The sequence below is a fragment of the Haliotis cracherodii genome, unplaced genomic scaffold (genome assembly GCF_022045235.1).
Source record: "Haliotis cracherodii isolate W230 unplaced genomic scaffold, xgHalCrac1.p SCAF_3, whole genome shotgun sequence".
In the NCBI taxonomy this organism is placed as follows: domain Eukaryota; kingdom Metazoa; phylum Mollusca; class Gastropoda; order Lepetellida; family Haliotidae; genus Haliotis; species Haliotis cracherodii.
The window spans coordinates 44,069,492-44,089,583 of NW_027266286.1; the positions used below are offsets into that span (position 1 = coordinate 44,069,492).

General features: G+C 42.2%; 1 protein-coding gene across 1 annotated transcript; it reads right to left on the reverse strand.

Moving 5' to 3' along the window:
- Positions 1-1,752: 1,752 nt before the first annotated feature.
- LOC139474866 (peptidase M20 domain-containing protein 2-like) lies at positions 1,753-19,341 on the reverse strand. Its single transcript, XM_071258050.1, has 6 exons — positions 18,982-19,341; positions 18,309-18,457; positions 16,768-16,910; positions 5,839-5,993; positions 5,016-5,262; positions 1,753-2,001 (listed from the first exon to the last, which is right to left on the reverse strand). The coding sequence occupies exons 1-6, from the start codon at positions 19,339-19,341 to the stop codon at positions 1,868-1,870; spliced, it is 1,188 nt and encodes a 395-aa protein (XP_071114151.1). The 3' UTR covers positions 1,753-1,867.
- Between the last annotated feature and the right edge of the window lie 751 nt (positions 19,342-20,092).

Here is a 20,092-nt window from a genome sequence, read left to right on the forward strand (position 1 = left end):
ATATCGTCCAATCTCAAGCCTCACCTTATGCAATCTCATTAAAATCAGACCTTAGTTCTCGCTACCGCTAAACAAAGATCTGAAGACATCCCATTAGGGGTCACGTCCGAGCGACCTTTCATCCGACCAATCAGTGCGTCGCCTACCAGATTATGGAAGTGGCAGTCGGAATGTGATTTCTAATCATGCAATCTCGAAAACTTTAACACGGGGTATTCCGAACGATAGTTACGGGTTTAACGACTGAATTCTTACAACCTAGACCATATATTAGCCTTCCAGGGTGTTTTTTGTTCAGGTTTCAAATTTGTAATCGAGAATTTGTCAAAATATGTTTCGAAGCGTAGTCGCCAATTTGAAATTTGTGCTGTAAAGCACGAGAAAACTGCCTTCTGCTTGGTCATTCCTTAGGTCGGTCAAAGTTCGCGCAAGGTCGGTCTGACGTGACCCGTAATGGGATGTCCTCTGATCTTTGTTTGGCGGTAGCGAGAACTAAGGTCTGATTTTAATGCGATGGCACCTTATTATATGAATTCAAATTTGAAACCTGTCGTGTGACGATGCATAGATAATATGGGTGTGTTTTTTTTATATTTTGCATGTGTATGTGCTAGGAGATGAAACTTTGGTTTTGTGCCGCATTGAAAAATACAATTCCTCTCCTGTCACGGCGTGTCAGCTCCATGCGAGCAGAAAGGTCAAATTATTGAAACTCACGAGCTGAGTGTGATCCTTAGACGTCAAGGATCATTATTACGGGGATCTGGAATTCGAACCCAAGATCCCGTGATCCCGGCATGCTGAGTATTAGTGTAGGGATGATATGAAAGATATGTACTGAGCTACCAAAGGTGTTGTGTGTGCGTCTTGTCCTTGTAAGGGACATCAGGTATATCAGGACATCGTGGTGGCACATGTTCCTGTGCACAGCGCACAGATCACAAGTCAGGTGAAGTTAAGCAACGTCGGTCTCGGAGAGTAGTTGGATGGGTGATGGGTGACCACGTTGAGCAGCTTGACTCCAGAGAGTATCTATGGCTTTGGTCCTGCCCCACACTAAAGCACATGTACCACATGTGGTGTCTCCTTAGCCAAGTAACTGTATTCGAAATGTGCCTCTGTTCACCCAAGCAGTGAGTTGGTACCCGGTAGGATGAGATGGTAAAGTGGCTGTTGACCTTCTAGCGCCTCACGGGCAGCTTGGGTTGTGCACTCCCCAGGGAGCTTAGAATGAAAATCGAGTCCTCACTGATCCATTGACCGGGGTAATAATAGTGTAGCGCTATGAGCATCCACTTGGTGAATGGAATCTGGCGCATTATAAATGCACTATTATTATTATTATTATTATTATTGTTGTTGTTGCAACAAATAAAACTCAAAAGGCTCATTATATTTATTTCATGTATTTATACAATCTATGAAGTGTTGCTGTACGCTTATAATCTGGTAGATTCCTTTTTACCATCCAGTTCATCATCATAATTCGGTTGTACCAATATCATCCAATAGTACGAATATACAATGTATGTGAACTACCATGAGATAAGGGACCTTATGGTTGAAAAGTTAAAACTTCAATTCATTAGCATCAATTTAAATTTATTACACGTGAGACCCATGGCACCAATGGCATCAAACATTTGGACTGATTTTTTGCAAAGTATCATTTTTCATTTAAACGTCTTTCTTTAAGACGTCACAGCACAATTGTATCCTAGCACCCATAAGGTCCCTTTTCCCCTGGTAGGTCACATATATTAAGCTCCAATGGATACACTATACTTGCTTCATGTTCTTTTTTTATCATAAAACGTCAATATAATTATTATTCAGTCTGCTTATTACTGCTCCCACAGATGACTGCTTAACTGTATTTCGTGTCATTCTTGAAGTCTCTTTTTATGTCCGACAGCATCCCCGGCAGTGTGTAGACGTCGATGGCTGTCATGGCGAGGGCCTTGCTGACGTTTAGTGTGACGGGTTGCGCTTCGGGAGACCCTGTGTACAATAATTCACATTCCTATCGTAGTTATATAACTACATAGAATTGATTCACGTGACAGTAAACATATAGTGGACAGTAGACACACAACAGTGGACAGTGAAGACACAACAGACAACAGTGGACAGTGGGCACACAACAGTGGACAGTAGACACACACAATTGGATAGTAGACACACAGCAGTATACAGTAGACCCACAACAGTGGACACAACAGTGAACAATGGACACACAACAGTGGACAGTGGAGACACAACAGACAACAGTGAACAGTGGGCACACAACAGTGGACAGTAGACACACACAATTGGATAGTAGACACACAGCAGTAAACAGTAGACGCACAACAGTGGACACAACAGTGAACAATGGACACACAACAGTGGACAGTAGACACACAATAATGCACGGTGGACACCCAACAGTGGACAGTGGACACAGAACAGTGGAAAGTGGACAGTGGACACAGAACAGTGGAAAGTAGAGACACAACAGTGGACAGTGGATACACAACAGTGAACAGTGGATACACAACAGACAACAGTGGCCACACAACAGTGGACAGTAGACACACAACAGTGGACAGTGGAGACACAACAGTAGACAGTAGACTCACAACAATGGACAGTGGATACACAACAGTGGACAGTAGACACACAACAGACAACAGTTGACAGTGGACACACAACAGTGGACAGTGGACACACAACAGTGGACAATGGACACACAACAGTGGACAGTAGACACACAACAGTGGACAGTGGACACACAACAGTGGACAGTAGACAGTAGACACACAACAGTTGACAGTGGAGACACAACAGTGGACAGTAGACACACAGCAGTTGACAGTAGACACACAGCAGTTGACAGTAGACACACAACAGTGGACAGTGGACACACAACAGTGGACAGTAGACACACAACAGTGGACAGTGGAGACAAAACAGTGGACAGTAGACACACAACAGTGGACAGTGGAGACAAAACAGTGAACAGTGGACAGTAGACACATCAGAGTGGACAGTTAACCACAAAACAGTGGACATAGGACACCCAACAATGGACAGTGGACACACAACAGTGGCCAGTGGACGCACAACAGTGGACACACAACAGTTGACAGTGGAGACATAACAATGGACAGTGGACACACAGCACACATTGCCGATTCACTCGGGGATATATTTATGTTATGTAAACAGTATCAATGCATGCATTACGCCACACAACAGATGTGGCTATATAAAAAAAAAAAACATTTAACATTTAATTTCAGAATAACTGCTCTCGACAGAATTAAACATTGCAATATTGTATGATTTATATAAATATTGTTCATGCAACAGTAGGAATCCTGAATCAAGTGTAAGTTCCATAGTGTGCAGGTCATGCACTACATGACACACAAAATGTAAGTGATGACACACAATTGAAAATGGATTTTAATGGGGGCAATGATATTATATGTATTGTGTGTATCCTTTACAAGGATTAATTGAGTGCAGATGCTCATAACAAGCTGTTGCCATGCTTTCAAACATGTCAATACCGTGACATGTGTAAACTTCGTAAATTGAGATAATATTCCTTTTGAGGTTTAACGATCCTGCATTTGCTTTTGTACAAAGTTTAAATCTGATGAGTGTGTGTGTGAGTGTGTCAGTGGGTGTCTCTGTGTTAACGTCTATTTGCCCGCGTGTCAGTGTGCGTCGGAGTGTGTGTGTCTCAGTGTCTGTGTGTACATATACGTCTTTGTGTGTGTATGTGTGTCTCAGTGTCTGTGTGTACGTCTTCTTTGTCTGTGTCTATGTGTGTCTGTATGTGTGTGTCTCTGTGTCACACAGACGCACACACACAGACGCACACTTAGAGACACGGAGACATGCACACAGAGACATAAAGACAGACATACAGACGCACACACATAGAGACATAAATGTACAGGCATACATACAGACAGATACTCACATACAGAGGCACACACATACAAACATAGAGATACACACACAAACACACACATACAGAGGCACACACATACAAACACACACAAGTACACAACCACACAGGTATACAAACAAAACAGAGAGACACCCACAAACAGACAGAGATACACACACAAACACACACATACAGAGGCACACACAAGTACACAACCACACAGGTATACAAACAAAACAGAGAGACACCCACAAACACATAGAGATACACACACAAACACACACATACAGGGGCACACACATACAAACACACACAAGTACACAACCACACAGGTATACAAACAAAACAGAGGGACACCCACAAGCACACAGAGATACACACACAAACACACACAGACACAGGCACACACATACAAACACACACAAGTACACAACCACACAGATATACAAACAAAACAGAGAGACACCCACAAACACACAGAGATACACACACAAACACACACAGACACAGGCACACACAAGTACACAACCACACAGATATACAAACAAAACAGAGGGACACCCACAAACACACAGAGATACACACACAAACACACACAGACACAGGGATCCACGATCCACGCACTTGGGATACGATGACATGCATCAGATATCGGTACATGGCCCATTTTTAATAGTAATAATATAAAACTACGTTTCATTTTCGTGTCTTCGTTTTGGCCTTGTTATTTTCTAAATTTGATACACGTATTTCGTTAACATTTTATTGGCCACTTTGACCGTGTATACCTACATTGATTCCGTCGTTGTTTGGCTGAAATACAGCCCTTCCAACGTTATCTTTAACTCACCTACTCACTAAAATCCTTTTTGTGTATGGATTTGCGGGTCAAGGAATCGAATCAAGATTCGACCCGAAAATGATCGGTAATAAGCACCATACGACCAATTGGGCATGTTCCCAAACCTTGAGCTTGCACATCCTAATTGCCAAGGCAGTCTATAAAGACACTGCTCCCCAACTAACTCATGGAGCCCTTGTGCATACATTGTTATATGCTGCGCCTCACCAGATGCCGTTGTGAATTCTCTCGTATGGTTAAGACAGCCTTCGACTCCGACGTAGAACAAAGGATGGATGCTGGGGACAACATACGAAACGTTGCCCATGTCTGTGGACCCCGATGCCAGGCCTGCATATTTCTCCTTCGGCGTAAATACTATCCCCGTTGTATTAGCGTTAGTGGTGAAAGCCTTCGCTAGGGACCTGTTTGTGACGACGTTGGAATATGACTTTGGATCAAAGTCATATTCAACCTTAAATTTAGAGAGGTATCTATTAAAAATCCTCCTTTATTATGAATTACAATCATGTGTTTTCGGTGATAACGCCCACGGTTGATTGTTACGTGCTTCAGACGAAAAACCCAGTGTTGCTTATATCAAATAACGGATTTAGAATTTAGAAATTCCTTTGGTCTGAGAGAGATTGATTGGCCGTGAAATACTCTACATTAAATCGTATGTGTCTGCTTGGTGACGACATACCTGAAGTCGCGCTAGTGATCGTGAGTTTGAATCCCAGTGTCGTTTTTATTCTAACTATTTGTTTCAATACCAAGGCGTGTGATCTTCATGAGTTTCAGCAAATTCTCAAAAGTGTATCACCTGTATAGGTATGTGTCTCTAACGGCATTTTACCTACAATATGCATAACTTCCGTGATGTAACTGCAATACAGACAGCGTTAAACCAAAATGACTCACGAAATGACATAGATGTGACGAGAAATACATGTGCACACAACCCGACAGTTCTTCTCTTAATGTTAGGATAATGAATATAAGAAATGTAATCAGCCAGTTCACCAGGACATAATCTAATGCTATCCACCTTACATCCAGTTGCTGCTGCTGCCGCCATGATGCAATGAATAAACTTCTCTTTCAAAACACCCATATCGTCATCACTAGGTGTCCGCAGGTAGTATTCGAGTTCCGTCAGCTCCGGGATAATGTTGGGTTTGGCTCCCCCATTCTTGATTATCCCTAAAACACAAGTTTAGTCTGCAATATTCAAGCTGTATCACGGGAGTGAGCAACAGTATGCTCTATCGACCACGGTGACACACAATCAGCCAGATTCACATTATTAACTCCGATCTTCTTTGATGGAACATGCTATTAGAATTGAATTCTGTGAATTATATATTTTGCACCGGATGCGCACACACGCACGCAACACGTATACACTCACGCACACAGCTACATTCACACCTACATATATACACTTTCACGCACGCACGCACGCACGCACACACGCAACACGTATACGCTCACGAGTAGATAACTTTGGATAACTATCCATCCTCACATCCTCATTTGATGACGTCACAAGTGCACCTAGTAATCCCACGTGACTGATGACGTCACATAACCTTGACCTTGAGGGTGTGGGGGGTGTGTGTGTTGTCAACGTCATTGCCTCATTAATATGCAGAATAACTCATTAATATGCAAATGTATGCATGACGTCATAGGTCAATTAGGTTAAAAAAGGGTCAACTGACCAAATGCAATCATGCAATTAATGACTTGACTATTCCTTAACCGTAGAACACGGGATAGTAATGAATGTCCCTATATGGACATGTTACTATGACCGGGGTTGGGTTGGGTCTTGACTCACGCGGAATGGAATGTCATTGTGAGACCATTTTGGCGCGAGAACATGTGGTGAACATTTGAACCTTTTGCATTGAAGACATTTCTCTGTGGGCATTCGGTGGCGGGCTATGTGTGGCCCAGGAACAGGTTCATGTAGAAAGATCTCTCGATATTCAATTACATTCATTAAGGGTCAACTGATCGGATGCAATCATGCAATTAATTACTTGACCATTCGTTAAACGTAGAACAACACGTGTCTAAAAACAAGATGGCGGACGTTGCCATGAACGCTCACGGGCGTCACGTGACCTCGGTTTGAATCTCGCGCCTGACCTACAAGTCAGTTCTATGGGGCCCCATTCCACATCTTAGGCTAAGTTGATCCGTCATTGCAATAAGAGGTCTGTTGTTCCAATGCACGAATGCAATGTGTTAATGAGTCCTTCATTAAGTGAGAACAAACGGGTAGTAATGAGTGTCCCTATATGGAAGTGGCTACTACGAGGTTCAAATGTGATTCACGGGGAAAGGAATGTCATTGTTAGACATATTCCATTGATGCATGTATTTCGCGTAGTAATGACTGTCACATGTGGCAAAGAGGGGTGTGAGTTGAATTTCCATAGAAACCACATGTCCAGTTCTTAACTCTTCTAGTGTTACCTATTATAAGTTCCTTTTAACAAACAGTTGCCATGACAACTTTATAAAAAAACAAGGGTTAACAGTCTTGACGCCAAGAGGTCAGCTCGGAGAACTATAGAGTCGGTATCGCGAAACCCGTGTGTTGAAGACTGTAATGTATGCCAGTCTGGTATAAGACGTTTTAATACTGTAAAATTCCATTCTTTTTTCTAAAAGATGTTTGAGTTCAAAATGTCGATTCAGCTTCCTATTTCAATGGAAAAATACTCGTTTAACCCATACAAGGAATCATTTTGCATGAGAAAAAATAGAGTGAAATAACGTAGATTAGTAGATAACTTCTAAGAGATAAGATTACTTGAGCATTCAGTAACAAAGAACAATGGATAGTAATGAATATCCTTATATGGAAACTTAGGTCACCAATCCCTAATTAATATGCAAGATAACTCTGCTGAGATTATCAGCCCAGGAATAAGAGTGTGATCTATGTCAATATGTGTTATAAAACTCAACGGTCGTGTTGAGTGACTAACCTTGCTGGCAGTATTGAAGACGGAATGAATGAGGAGAATGGAGGTCACGTGCTGCTGTGTCAGAGTCAGTCTTAGGTGAGTAATAATTTTAATAGAAATATTTTTACAAATTATTTACTGATATGTAATTAGTTACATTGAAATCTTTTTTCTTTCTTTCTCATCTGTCTACCTCTAATGCATATTTGTGTAAAGCATTTTTGTAATGTTATGTATGCATTTGTACACCATGCTTTTGACAAAATAATTCAGATTATTTAACAGTTAAACTTAAAACAGATTCTTATTTAACTAATCCATTTGTAGAGTTTAATACCCAACAGAAATCAGATATAATTCTTCTTCTTTTTGTTGTTGTTGTTGTTTATAAAACATCACTCGTTAAACATTTTACAAAGCAAGAAATAGAATACTCATAGTGATTTTATGAAAATTTACTTTATATGAAATTTAACAAAGTGATTTCTGATACAGACTATACTTTGTTGTGCGAGCGGCGCACAACTTTTGGGTACATGCTATGGCATTGCAATTCATGGCTGTAGATGTTATAGTCTGTTTCTGCATGATGTATATGTATGGAAAAAAACCTTGATTGAGTTTATTATGTTATCATGAGTCCAACGAATTCTCATTTAGGAAAAAAAAAGTACATGTACAAACTCAATGTTCCCTTTGTTCCAGGATGTGTGCACCACAAATGGCGTCCCATTGAAGAACCATCATTATGAAGAGACATAGTGATGTAGTTACCTTTACCTATGTGCTCTTTAATAAAGTCAGACATCGATCAATGTATTCTTATATTGCCTTTTTTTATCTCTTTTTACAAAACAGTTACGATTAATCTTAAGGTTTTAAAAAGGTGATCTTTGCATAGTGTTAGTTAACCATTGTCATGATAAATTTCTATGACTCGAGATAAAGTTAGAATATTCTGAATTTAGCATGATTAGCTTTTTAAAACCTTAAGATTAATCGTTTGGTGTATTGTGTCCTCTGTCAGTGGTCAGGAAGATAACCCGATGATCAATTCAACGCAAGCTTCACCAAGTACATATTCGCTGGGGAGTCACGTGATCACCTTCTTTACAACGCTCAATGGGCATAGTAATATTTCCATATTTAGTTAGTGTACTATGTACACAGTTGACGACGCATCTAACAGTAGATCATATTGCTTATATGGTAACAAGTGAGGTTTATTTTACAACACTCAGAATGAGTTGGTATATGTTATACACATAACACCTTGTTTTGTCAGTGTCGCTGTTTTGTGAAATACTGACTAGAGAGCCTCCTGAAATTGAGGTCACCACATGCCATTTATCGTGAGCCTGCTTATGAATGGAGGGGTTTGGTTAACCACAGCTCCACTCCGTTGTAGAAAGTTCACATACATGTATGGTATGCGTTACTATACACATGCTATTCAATAAAGGCATGATGAATACTAAGAATATCAGGATCTAATTTTGTAAAAAAACAACACTAATTATATGAAAAAACACCAATTCGCCTGTGTGAAATTTACAACCATATCCTTTAACTCTGCAAAGTACGAATTTGCAAAATCATTGTGAAATATTTCATGATAGTTTTAACTTCAAACTGACCATGTTACCATTGTTTGCTAGATACATATTATAATAGCGCGATAGCTAGCCAACGGAATGGTCGTTACCTGATAACTTGGAAGTCAATTTGATAATTATTGGAAATTAATTGAGAGCATGGGGTGTTAGCTGGAAACTTCACCTCTGTGTGTTATAACAAAATCAAGTGGGAAACATGATATTCGGTGGGAGAATACAGTGTTTTGCACGAGAAATTAAAGTTGGAGAGAGGATGTCTTCCAAAGTGTGTGTCTATTATGTCTGATTCAGAGTATTTGTAATTACAGGAGAAACCAACGAACGACTATTTCACGAGTTGAAATTCGAGCATTTTACTTCAAACACTGCCCGAATGCATCTGACCCTTGACCTACTTACAGTATGAGTGTATATTCGTGTTAATTTGCAGTTATAAGAATAATTTTCGTTAATTGTGTTTATGTCTAATATCTTCCAAAGAGTATGTAGAAGTCAGGAGATCATCTCAGCAACATGTGAATGATTTTCATATGCATCTTTCCCTAGTTTAGTTATCGAATAGCACTTGTACATCCGTACATACTTTTTTTGATTTAATAGATATATCCATTTTGATTTTGAACGAAAAGACTAATGCGAGTTCGTCTGCAAGTCGGAAAATTTAAAAAAAAGTGTTATACATTGTATTTTACCAAATCAAAATTTCTTAAGTTTATTGATACCAATTATTGTATATTTTTTTCTATTATTTCACCATGTCACATCACAGCGTTCATTACCTTTAACTCAAAACCTCTGGCAGCGAAAATCACAAGGTTAATTGACTGTTTTGTATCAGGTTGGGTATATGTTAAACAACAAACAAAATGACAATACACTCACATCAAGAATATTTATTCGTTGCGTGTATACAAACGTGATTAAACAATAATAACACTAAACCGTTTTACAAAGATTCCAATTTTCTAAAGTCTCCGGGCACGCAAGATTCTCATTTAAATATAGTTCCAAAAGTTTAACCCCTTGAGTGCCAAGCTGGACATTTGTTCGTTTTAACAATCAAATTTCAGCCTAAATAGGCTATTGAAAACTTATCCTGTGACAATTTGTTGAAAAGAGCTCCTTTTTGTAAGTGCTGACGTCAGAGCACCTCAAATGAAGTTGGATAGATCTATGATATGAATCTGTACGGAGGGGCGGTCGGATAGCTGATTGGTTAAAGCGTTCGCTCGTCACGCCGAAGACCCGGGTTCGATTCCCGACATGGGTACAATGTGTGAAGCCCATATCTGGTGTCCCCCGCCATGATATTGATGGAATATTGCTAAAAGCGGCTTATATCATACTCACTCACTCACTGTAGGTTAACAGTTCTCGTTGAATTGAAGTGTTAACAGTGTGGTTTTACTATAGACAAGTTCGTGTTAGTACCTGTGTGATACTAAAAAAAAAAATAACCAAAAAAACCACAAGCAAAATGTCGTGTGATCGGCTTGTAGAGATAATTGCTTTTCAGAGGCATATTGACCATATGTATGAGATCATAGAAATATGAATTAAAACAACAACAAAATGTAAACTGTAATGAGGCTTTTATTAACAGCACAGGGTGTTGTCTTTACAAGTGTAGAGTTCGAGTGATTTCAACGATTTACAAAATGATTAAAAACCTTGACGGTTCAATGATTTTAGAAAAGTTTTAAGTGTTTAATCTCGACATGAAATACACCACTCATATGCACCTGATGGAGACGACCATCTTTGTGACATTTATAGATGTTTGCCTCCCGGGGGTCCCAATTTGACCGGTCTCCTGATGTATATGACCAGGCGTTTCTTTGACGCCAGGGAGCTGTCATTTAGAGAAATCTGTTTTGACAATACATGGCTAAGTCCAAATCTTCTTCCTTTACCTCGACTCGGTGATCGATTCTTCCGTGTCATTGCTTTGGGTAACACAAAATCTCAACTGAAGGGTTGTAACACGAGAACAAGGTTTTTATTCTTGCTCGCTCTGCTCGTCATCGCCATCATCGGCGGCTGAGATAGATTCAGTGTCACTATCTGCTTCAGGTATGTCTACACGAGTCAGAATGTCTTTCATCACAGTTTTCGTGAAACGAGCGATCTTGTTTTTGATAATAGATTGATCAGTGCCAGGATCCATATCACTCAGGCTGTCTAGGATGGGTTGAAATAGAGGCGTCTGTCTAAAATATTTGGAGAACTCTATGACACTTTTGAGACTGTCGGTCAATTCGCTTTCCCACATCTGTTTCATTTTTCTGTCAATCCATTCTTCTGTTCGACCCTGTTGTCTGTACTTTTTCCTCTTGAGTTTCATTGCGTCATGCTTGATGTTGTACACACGATTCCAGATGCGTTGTAAACCAACATTTTGCCACTCCTCCGCATCCACGTCGGCGTTTGGCGGTTTCCCACGACGACGTTTGACAGCGAGACCTCCACCTTTCTGTTCAGGAAGTCGTTCCTCATCGTCGTTACCGTTGTCGTCACTCTCATATCTGAGACATTTTCTTTTGCATTTCAAGTTGTTGTTTGCTGGACACCATGATCTAATATGTTGCTGTAGATCGTGCATATTGTCTATCAATACGACGCAGTCAGTATACGCAGTGGCCATGGTAAAAGGTCCTGTGTCGTCACTCGAGATGGATGCTGTTTCAACGTCGTCGTCGTCAGAGCTTAGAGACCTTTCTTTCGAAATTGAAGTGTGATCAGCACGAATGTCAGGAGCTGTCTGCACGTCTAATGCTAGAGAGACATCTTTTACCCGTTGTTGTTGTTGTTGTTGTGAAGCACTGTGATCAGGTTGATTGTCGCTGGTTGTCAAGACGTTGACATGTAATCTATTCTTCTCACTTGTACCGGGTTTGAGATCCACTGTAAGGTGTCCATAAGGGGTTTCAACAGCCCTTTCATAAAGAGTCATAAATTTACCAATGTCTTCAGGAAATATTCTTCTGGCGAATAACTTCACCTGCTGTCTGTCCACTGGCGAATTGAAAGGTGTGACATAATGAGAATTTAGAGCAATGTCCCTAGATTCCTTACCTCTCGGGAAGAGGTTTTGCAATAGCAAAAATATAATGACATTTTTGTGGTGGGAGGTTTGGGTAAACAGACGGGAAATCCGATTGTCATTCTTTGCTTCAGACAAAAAGTCATCCAACACCATCATGTTCTGATTACGGGCATCGAAGAAGTTTTCATCTTCGAGATTGTAAGGTATTCCTTTCACAAACCGTACTTGAGGTAAAGTTAGAAGAATGCTATCGTAAAGCGGTTGCCACACAGTATAACACCAGACAATACAGTCGGGCAGGGGTTGAACGAATCCACGACGTAATAGGTTGAAGACAAACACCGACTTTCCGCATCCACTGGGTCCAACAACGATGCTATTGGAGGGTATAAGAAACTTGAATCGTCCGTGTCGCTGGTGTTCCCGAGATGAAAGCAAACGTGGAGATATTTCCTGATGAGGAGGAGGGTGTTTATCGGGAGGAGGAGGAGTAGGAGGAGTAAGGTGTTTATCCAGAGGAGGAAGAAGAGAAGGCGAGTCTTGAGTTGATCTATGCACCTGCTTCTGATGTCTCTGTAGTAGGAGTAGGAGGAGGAGGAGGAGGGTGTTTATCCAGAGGAGGACGAGGAGGAGGGTGTTTATCCAGAGGAGGAGGAGGAGGAGGGTGTTTATCCAGAGGAGGAGGAGGGTGTTTATGCAGAGGAGTAGGAGGGTGTTTATCCAGAGGAAGAGGAGGAGGAGAAGGGTGTTTATCCAGAGGAGGAGAGGAGGAGGAGGAGGAAAGAAGGGTGTTTATCCAGAGGAGGAGGAGGAGGAGGAGGGTGTTTATCCAGAGGAGGAGGAGGAAGAGGAAGAGGGGGGTGTTTATCCAGAGGAGGAGGAGGAGGGGGTGTTTATCTAGAGGAGGAGGAGGAGGAGGGTGTTTATCTAGAAAAGGAGGAGGAAGAGGAGGGTGTTTATCCAGAGGGGGAGGAGGAGGGTGTTTATCCAGAGGAGGAGGAGGAGGAAGAGGAAGAGGAGGGTGTTTATCCAGAGGAGGAGGAGGGGGTGTTTATCCAGAGGAGGAGGAGGAGGAGGGAGTGTTTATCCAGAGGAGGAGGAGGGTGTTTATCTAGAGGAGGAGGAAGAGGAGGGTGTTTATCCAGAGGAGGAGGAGGAGGGTGTTTATCCAGAGAAGGAGGAGGAGGAGGAGGGTGTTTATCCAGAGAAGGAGGAGGAGGAGGGTGTTTATCCAGAGGAAGAGGAGGAGGAGGAGGGTGTTTATCCAGAGGAGGAGGAGGAGGAAGAGGAAGAGGAGGGTGTTTATCCAGAGGAGGAGGAGGAGGGGGGGTGTTTATCCAGAGGAGGAGGAGGAGGAGGAGGAGGAGAAGGGTGTTTATCCAAAGGAGGAGGAGAAGGAGGAGAAGGGTGTTTATCCAGAGGAGGAGGAGGGTGTTTATCCAGAGGAGGAGGAGGAGGGTGTTGATCCAGAGGAGGAGGAGGAGGAGAAAGAGGAAGAGGAGGGTGTTTATCCAGAGGAGGAGGAGGAGGGGGTGTTTATCCAGAGGAGGAGGAGGAGGAGGGAGTGTTTATCTAGAGGAGGAGGAGGGGGAGGAAGAGGAGGGTGTTTATCCAGATGAGGAGGAGGAGGAGGATGTTTATCCAGAGGAGGAGGAGGGTGTTTATCCAGAGGAGGAGGAGGAGGGTGTTTATCCAGAGGAGGAGGAGGAAGAGGAGGGTGTTTATCCAGAGGAAGAGGAGGATGTTTATCCAGAGGAGGAGGAGGAGGAGGAGGAGGAGGAGGAGAGTGTTTATCCAGAGGAAGAGGAGGGTGTTTATCCAGAGGAGGAGGAGGAGGGTGTTTATCCACAGGAGGAGGAGGAGGAGGGTGTTTATCTAGAGGAGGAGGAGGAAGAGGGTGTTTATCCAGAGGAAGAGGAGGGTGTTTATCCAGAGGAGGAGGAGGAGGGTGTTTATCCAAAGGAGGAGGAGGAGGAGGGTGTTTATCTAGAGGAGGAGGAGGAGGGTGTTTAAGCAGAGGAGGAGGAGGAGGGTGTTTATCTAGAGGAGGAAGAAGAGAAGGCGAGTCTTGAGTTGACCTGTGCACCTGCTTCTGATGTCTCTGTAGATTATCTTTTCGCGTAAAACTATTGTCTCAGTCTGAACAGGTGGTAACCTCCATAGTGATCAAATACAAGTGCCCGATGAGAGGGTCTGAAGCATTCTTATATTTCCTTCAGCCATGCGACGCTTCAAGGCAGGTCGGATTCGTTTCACAACAGCCTTTACTTTCGACATGGGTTGCATTTTCAGTATAGTCATTTTCGCTTGCTTGGTTGTCATCTTTTTCTTCTTAGATGCAACCAGTCTCTTCGGCGACCCCTTTGATGCCATTGATTTTCTCAGACATGTTTTTCTCGACTTGGTCTTGCTATGCTTTGTGAAAATGACTGTAGGTCCAAATATATCCTCTGAAACTCTCTTCATTTTGAAAACGGACGTCTTATCTGTCAGCAAGGTTAGAGTGCAAATGTTAGTCACTCAGTCAGTCAGAGTTTTATAACACATATTGACATAGATCACACTCTTATTCCTGGGCTGATAATCTCAGCAGACGCAGCCCCCCGAATGAGCATGGAGAAAAAGGTGCAAAAAGGCGGCAAAATTCGGTCGCAATAACATTCCATTTCGCGTGCGATGTCAAGTTTCCATATGAGGATATTCATTACTATCCATTGTTCTTTGTTAATGTAAGTAAATTGCATCTGGTCAGTTGACCCTGTATTCATCTAATTAACCTGATACATCACTTATACATTTACATATTAAGGATTTATCTTATCTCTTAGAAGTTATCTACTAATCTACGTTATTTCACTCTATTTTTTCTCATGCAAAATGATTCTTGGTATGGGTTAAACGAGTATTTTTCCATTGAAATAAGAAACTGAATCGACATTTTGAACTCAAACATCTTTTAGAAAAAAGAATGGAATTTTACAGTATTAAAACGTCTTATACCAGACTGGCATACATTACAGTCTTCAACACACGGGTTTCGCGATACCGACTCTATAGTTCTCCGAGCTGACCTCTTGGCGTCAAGACTGTTAACCCTTATTTTTTTATAAAGTTGTCATGGCAACTGTTTGTTAAAAGGAACTTATAATAGGTAACACTAGAAGAGTTAAGAACTGGACATGTGGTTTCTATGGAAATTCAACTCACACCCCTCTTTGCCACATGTGACAGTCGTTACTACGCGAAATACATGCATCAATGGAATATGTCTAACAATGACATTCCTTTCCCCGTGAATCACATTTGAACCTCGTAGTAGCCACTTCCATATAGGGACACTCATTACTACCCGTTTGTTCTCACTTAATGAAGGACTCATTAACACATTGCATTCGTGCATTGGAACAACAGACCTCTTATTGCAATGACGGATCAACTTAGCCTAAGATGTGAAATGGGGCCCCATAGAACTGACTTGTAGGTCAGGCGCGAGATTCAAACCGAGGTCACGTGACGCCCGTGAGCGTTCATGGCAACGTCCGCCATCTTGTTTTTAGACACGTGTTGTTCTACGTTTAACGAATGGTCAAGTAATTAATTGCATGATTGCATCCGATCAGTTGACCCTTAATGAATGTAATTGAATATCAAGAGATCTTTCTACATGAACCTGTTCCTGGGCTTTTAGATATTACCACACATAGCCCGCCACCGAATGCCCACAGAGAAATGTCTTCAATGCAAAAGGTTCAAATGTTCACCACATGTTCTCGCGCCAAAATGGTCTCACAATGACATTCCATTCCGCGTGAGTCGAGACCCAACCCAACCCCGGTCATAGTAACATGTCCATATAGGGACATTCATTACTATCCCGTGTTCTACGGTTAAGGAATAGTCAAGTCATTAATTGCATGATTGCATTTGGTCAGTTGACCCTTTATTAACCTAATTGACCTATGACGTCATGCATACATTTGCATATTAATGAGTTATTCTGCATATTAATGAGGCAATGACGTTGACAACACCCCCACCCCACCCTCAAGGTCAAGGTTATGTGACGTCATCAGTCACGTGGGGTTACTAGGTGCACTTGTGACGTCATCAAATGAGGATGTGAGGATGGATAGTTATCCAAAGTTATCTACTCTCACGCACACAGATACATGCACACCTGCATATATACACTTTCACGCACGCACGCACGCACGCACGCACGCACGCACGCACGCACGCACGAACGCACATACATACATACATACATACATACATACATACATACTTGTAGTCATATTGATCAGAAGCACAATTCATTTTGGAACCTTTACCATGGACTCTCCAGTCAGGTTTCATCTGTTGTCTGAGACAGGAGACGTTCTGGTAGCACAGGACGGCGGCGTCAAGGGCGTTGATGCCGTCCCAGGGAAATCCCGCAGCGTGAGACGCCTTGCCTTGGAACTTGATGGTGCACCTTTTGGATGAAAGAATTCAAGATCTCTACAGCAGGTTTCCATGGAATTTGTTGACGACATCCCATTATCTTTTTTACATCACATACGAAAACTTCCGATGAACATCAGAGGTGAGGTGAAATGGGGTTTAACGTCGCGTCAAAGATTATTGCACTTATATAGCGACGTGCATGCACGTGTATATGTGTGTGTGTGGCTGCTTGTACTAGTCAGGACTGATGCCGATTTATAGTGCTGGCACACTGAGATACCATGCTGCAGTTTAACATGAATACCCCACTCAGACACAGTATACTGACTCCGAGCCGACCAGTCCTTGTTTTAGACCCTTAATGCCGAGCGCCAGACAGGGTAACAAGAAGTACCATCTTTTAACGTTTTTTTGTATGACGCGGCCGGGGATCGAACCCCGGACCTTCCGCTCTCCAGGCGGACGCTCTACACTTAAATCACGGAGGCGGCCGATGAACATCAGAATGGACACAAGAGGCGGATCTTTATTGTTTTGTCTTACTTTTTCAAACGCTGGTTTATTTTGGCTCATGCATACAGTTAGAGCCAGCTGTAACACTTGTATGCAAGTGACTTACGACTATGACGTGTAAACAGCCGGTAAACGTTGAGAACGCTAACTATATATAGCTATAGAATTCCATGTTTGCTTTTTTACCGAATATTCTCACAATTCTCGCGGCGATTATCGTCACCTTTTCTCCGAATACAAATTGCCATGATATCACGCCTATTAGTGGATGCGATCTTTCGGCCATTGTGTTTACCAGCGTTGGGAACCACTCACTTCCTTCTCAATAATAACATCGTCAAATTCACTACGTCATCAAGTTGCGAGCGTCTGTTCTAATCTCCAGAAATGACATCTTGATAGAACAATGTTTTATCGTGAAATACACCACGTCGCGTTTTTCATTTTCCTTTTGATTTATCGCGTAGCTATCTTATATAGAATATACATGTGTAATATTATACTACTTGCAGAGTATAATTAGATGTTGTCATATATTCGCATAATTTTGAACATATAGCTAAATCTATTGCCGTCTAAGCCGTCACTCTGTGACACACGGAGTTGTCCCTTGAACGTACCAGGCTCCAGTGATCGTTGTTTCGAATAACAGACTGATGTAACCTGCATCCTTGTTGTCTCCAACCACCTTACGCTGATATGCCGTGACGTAACTGTAATACAGCTGAAAGAGTTGATAGATCCCACTCACTCCTCCAGTTATTCACTAAAATACCACAGTGACAACTCTTGGACATTTGCGCGTGTTAACCTAATCACAGCATCGCAGGCACACACTTAACAAGCAATGAGTCAGAGACTTCAAATATTGCGTCACAGATACACCGATGTTAAGGACATAACATCTACCTACTGCTCTCTCGATAAACAAAAGACGTCAACAGCTGTGAATGGTGCTGGATGAGCCATCATTGCCACGTCTACCCCTTTAAATGCATTGGCATGGATAAGGTCAATCTTGCCGCCTCCCCCCTCCTCTGCTGGAGTGCCCAGAACGGTTATCTGGAATACAATGTCACCACAAAAAACATGTTTATGCAATATCAGGCTGGGTTGCGTTTTCGACAATGGTTGAATGTTTGAATAATGATTTGTTTGTTTGATTGCTTGTTTGTTTAACGCCGCACACAGCAAATATTCCAGCTTTATGACGGCGGTCTGTAACTAAACGAGTTTGGACCAGATAATTCAGTGATTCATCTCATGAGCATCGATCCACGCATTTTGGATACGATGACATGTATCAACCAAGACCACGCGATCCCGTTAGTCGACACCCATGACAATCATAGTAGCATTGGGTTGCTGAAGATATGAAACAAACAAACAAAAGAGCCGACACAAAATTGGGTTCGGGTGGCCAGTTTCGCGTTATGTCATGGGTCTCGATACCTTCTTATGCTTTAAGTCACTGGTGTGCCTGGTTCGGGTTCAATTATTTAACAGTCACCGTGACATACTATATTAAAACAACATTCACGTATGATTTAATAAATGGTAGCAGATTTACGAAAGTTCATACTGACCTTCCCTCCTGACCCTGTGGCCTGTAGTGCCGCCTTCACTCCAAGACCCGCTGCCACGCCCACTTCAGCAATCAGGTTGTGACCACAAGCGTGTCCGATGTCCGGCAGGGCATCATATTCACATAGTATGGCCACATGAGGACCTGTTCCATCTTGACCAAACACTGCCCGGAACGCTGTATTCAGTTTGTAATTCCTCTCAACCTCAAATCCATGCTTCTCAAGAAATGCGGATAGATAATCGTGGGCAAACGTTTCTGCATACTGAAGTTCTGGGTGTTTCCAGATTTCCTGACTGAGTGTGTTGAGATCTGCAGAGTGGGCGTCGATCTCCCGACAAGCCACGACCTTCCCTGACATGCTCGTTCGGCAGAGTAACAGTTAAATGGCTCGGTGTTCCGAATTGTTCCTGTTGTTCGTTTCTTTGCACACGGCTGTGATCACGTGTGAGGCGTTAATGTAACGGTAAAGGAGTATTGACGCTATGTAAAGGTGGAGAAGCGAAATATAGTTTTTTTAATTACAAGAACTTTTAAACCGTACCAACGACTGCGCATGTCACTGTGTATTCTATTAGCACTTAAATAACAGCGACAATACCTTTCCCGTAATCGTTGTACGATTCCGACCACTATGCTTGATCGATTTTTCCTTGTGAAATCTCGACAGCCTATAAATGATACAGTCTGGTATAGGCAAACCAGCGCCCAGATTAAATAGTATGTAGGTGGCCATTTCGCCACATATATAGGTGAGCCGTGAACATCCGAGGTAGAATAGGTCTTCAGCAACCCATGCTTGTCGTAAGAGGCGACTAACGGGATCGGGTTGACTTGGTTGATGCATGTCATCGTATCCCAAATGCGTGGATCGATGCTCATGATGTCAATCACAGGATTGTCTGGTCTAGACACGATTATTTACAGAACGCCGTCATATAGCTGGAACATTGCTGAGTGCGGCGTAAGACAACAAATAAACCAACCAACAAAAGTAATACGAGGCACTGCACGCTTTAAAAGTGATCAAACCAACTTTTGAGTGTGAGTGGTATGACGCTCTTTGAAATATTCAAAGAAAGAGGTGGCACGGTTTGTCCAGTCGCCTAAGG

Bases quoted from the DNA above. Each gene is read 5' to 3' on its own strand.
- LOC139474866 (XM_071258050.1), bottom strand. From the start codon at position 19,341: ATGTCAGGGAAGGTCGTGGCTTGTCGGGAGATCGACGCCCACTCTGCA. The intron at 5,994-16,767 runs GTAAAGGTTCCA...CTTGTGTTTTAG, and splicing joins ACCTGACTGGAGAGTCCATG to GGATAATCAAGAATGGGGGA. The intron at 5,263-5,838 runs GTGGATAGCATT...TCTAAATTTAAG, and splicing joins CAGCAGCAACTGGATGTAAG to GTTGAATATGACTTTGATCC.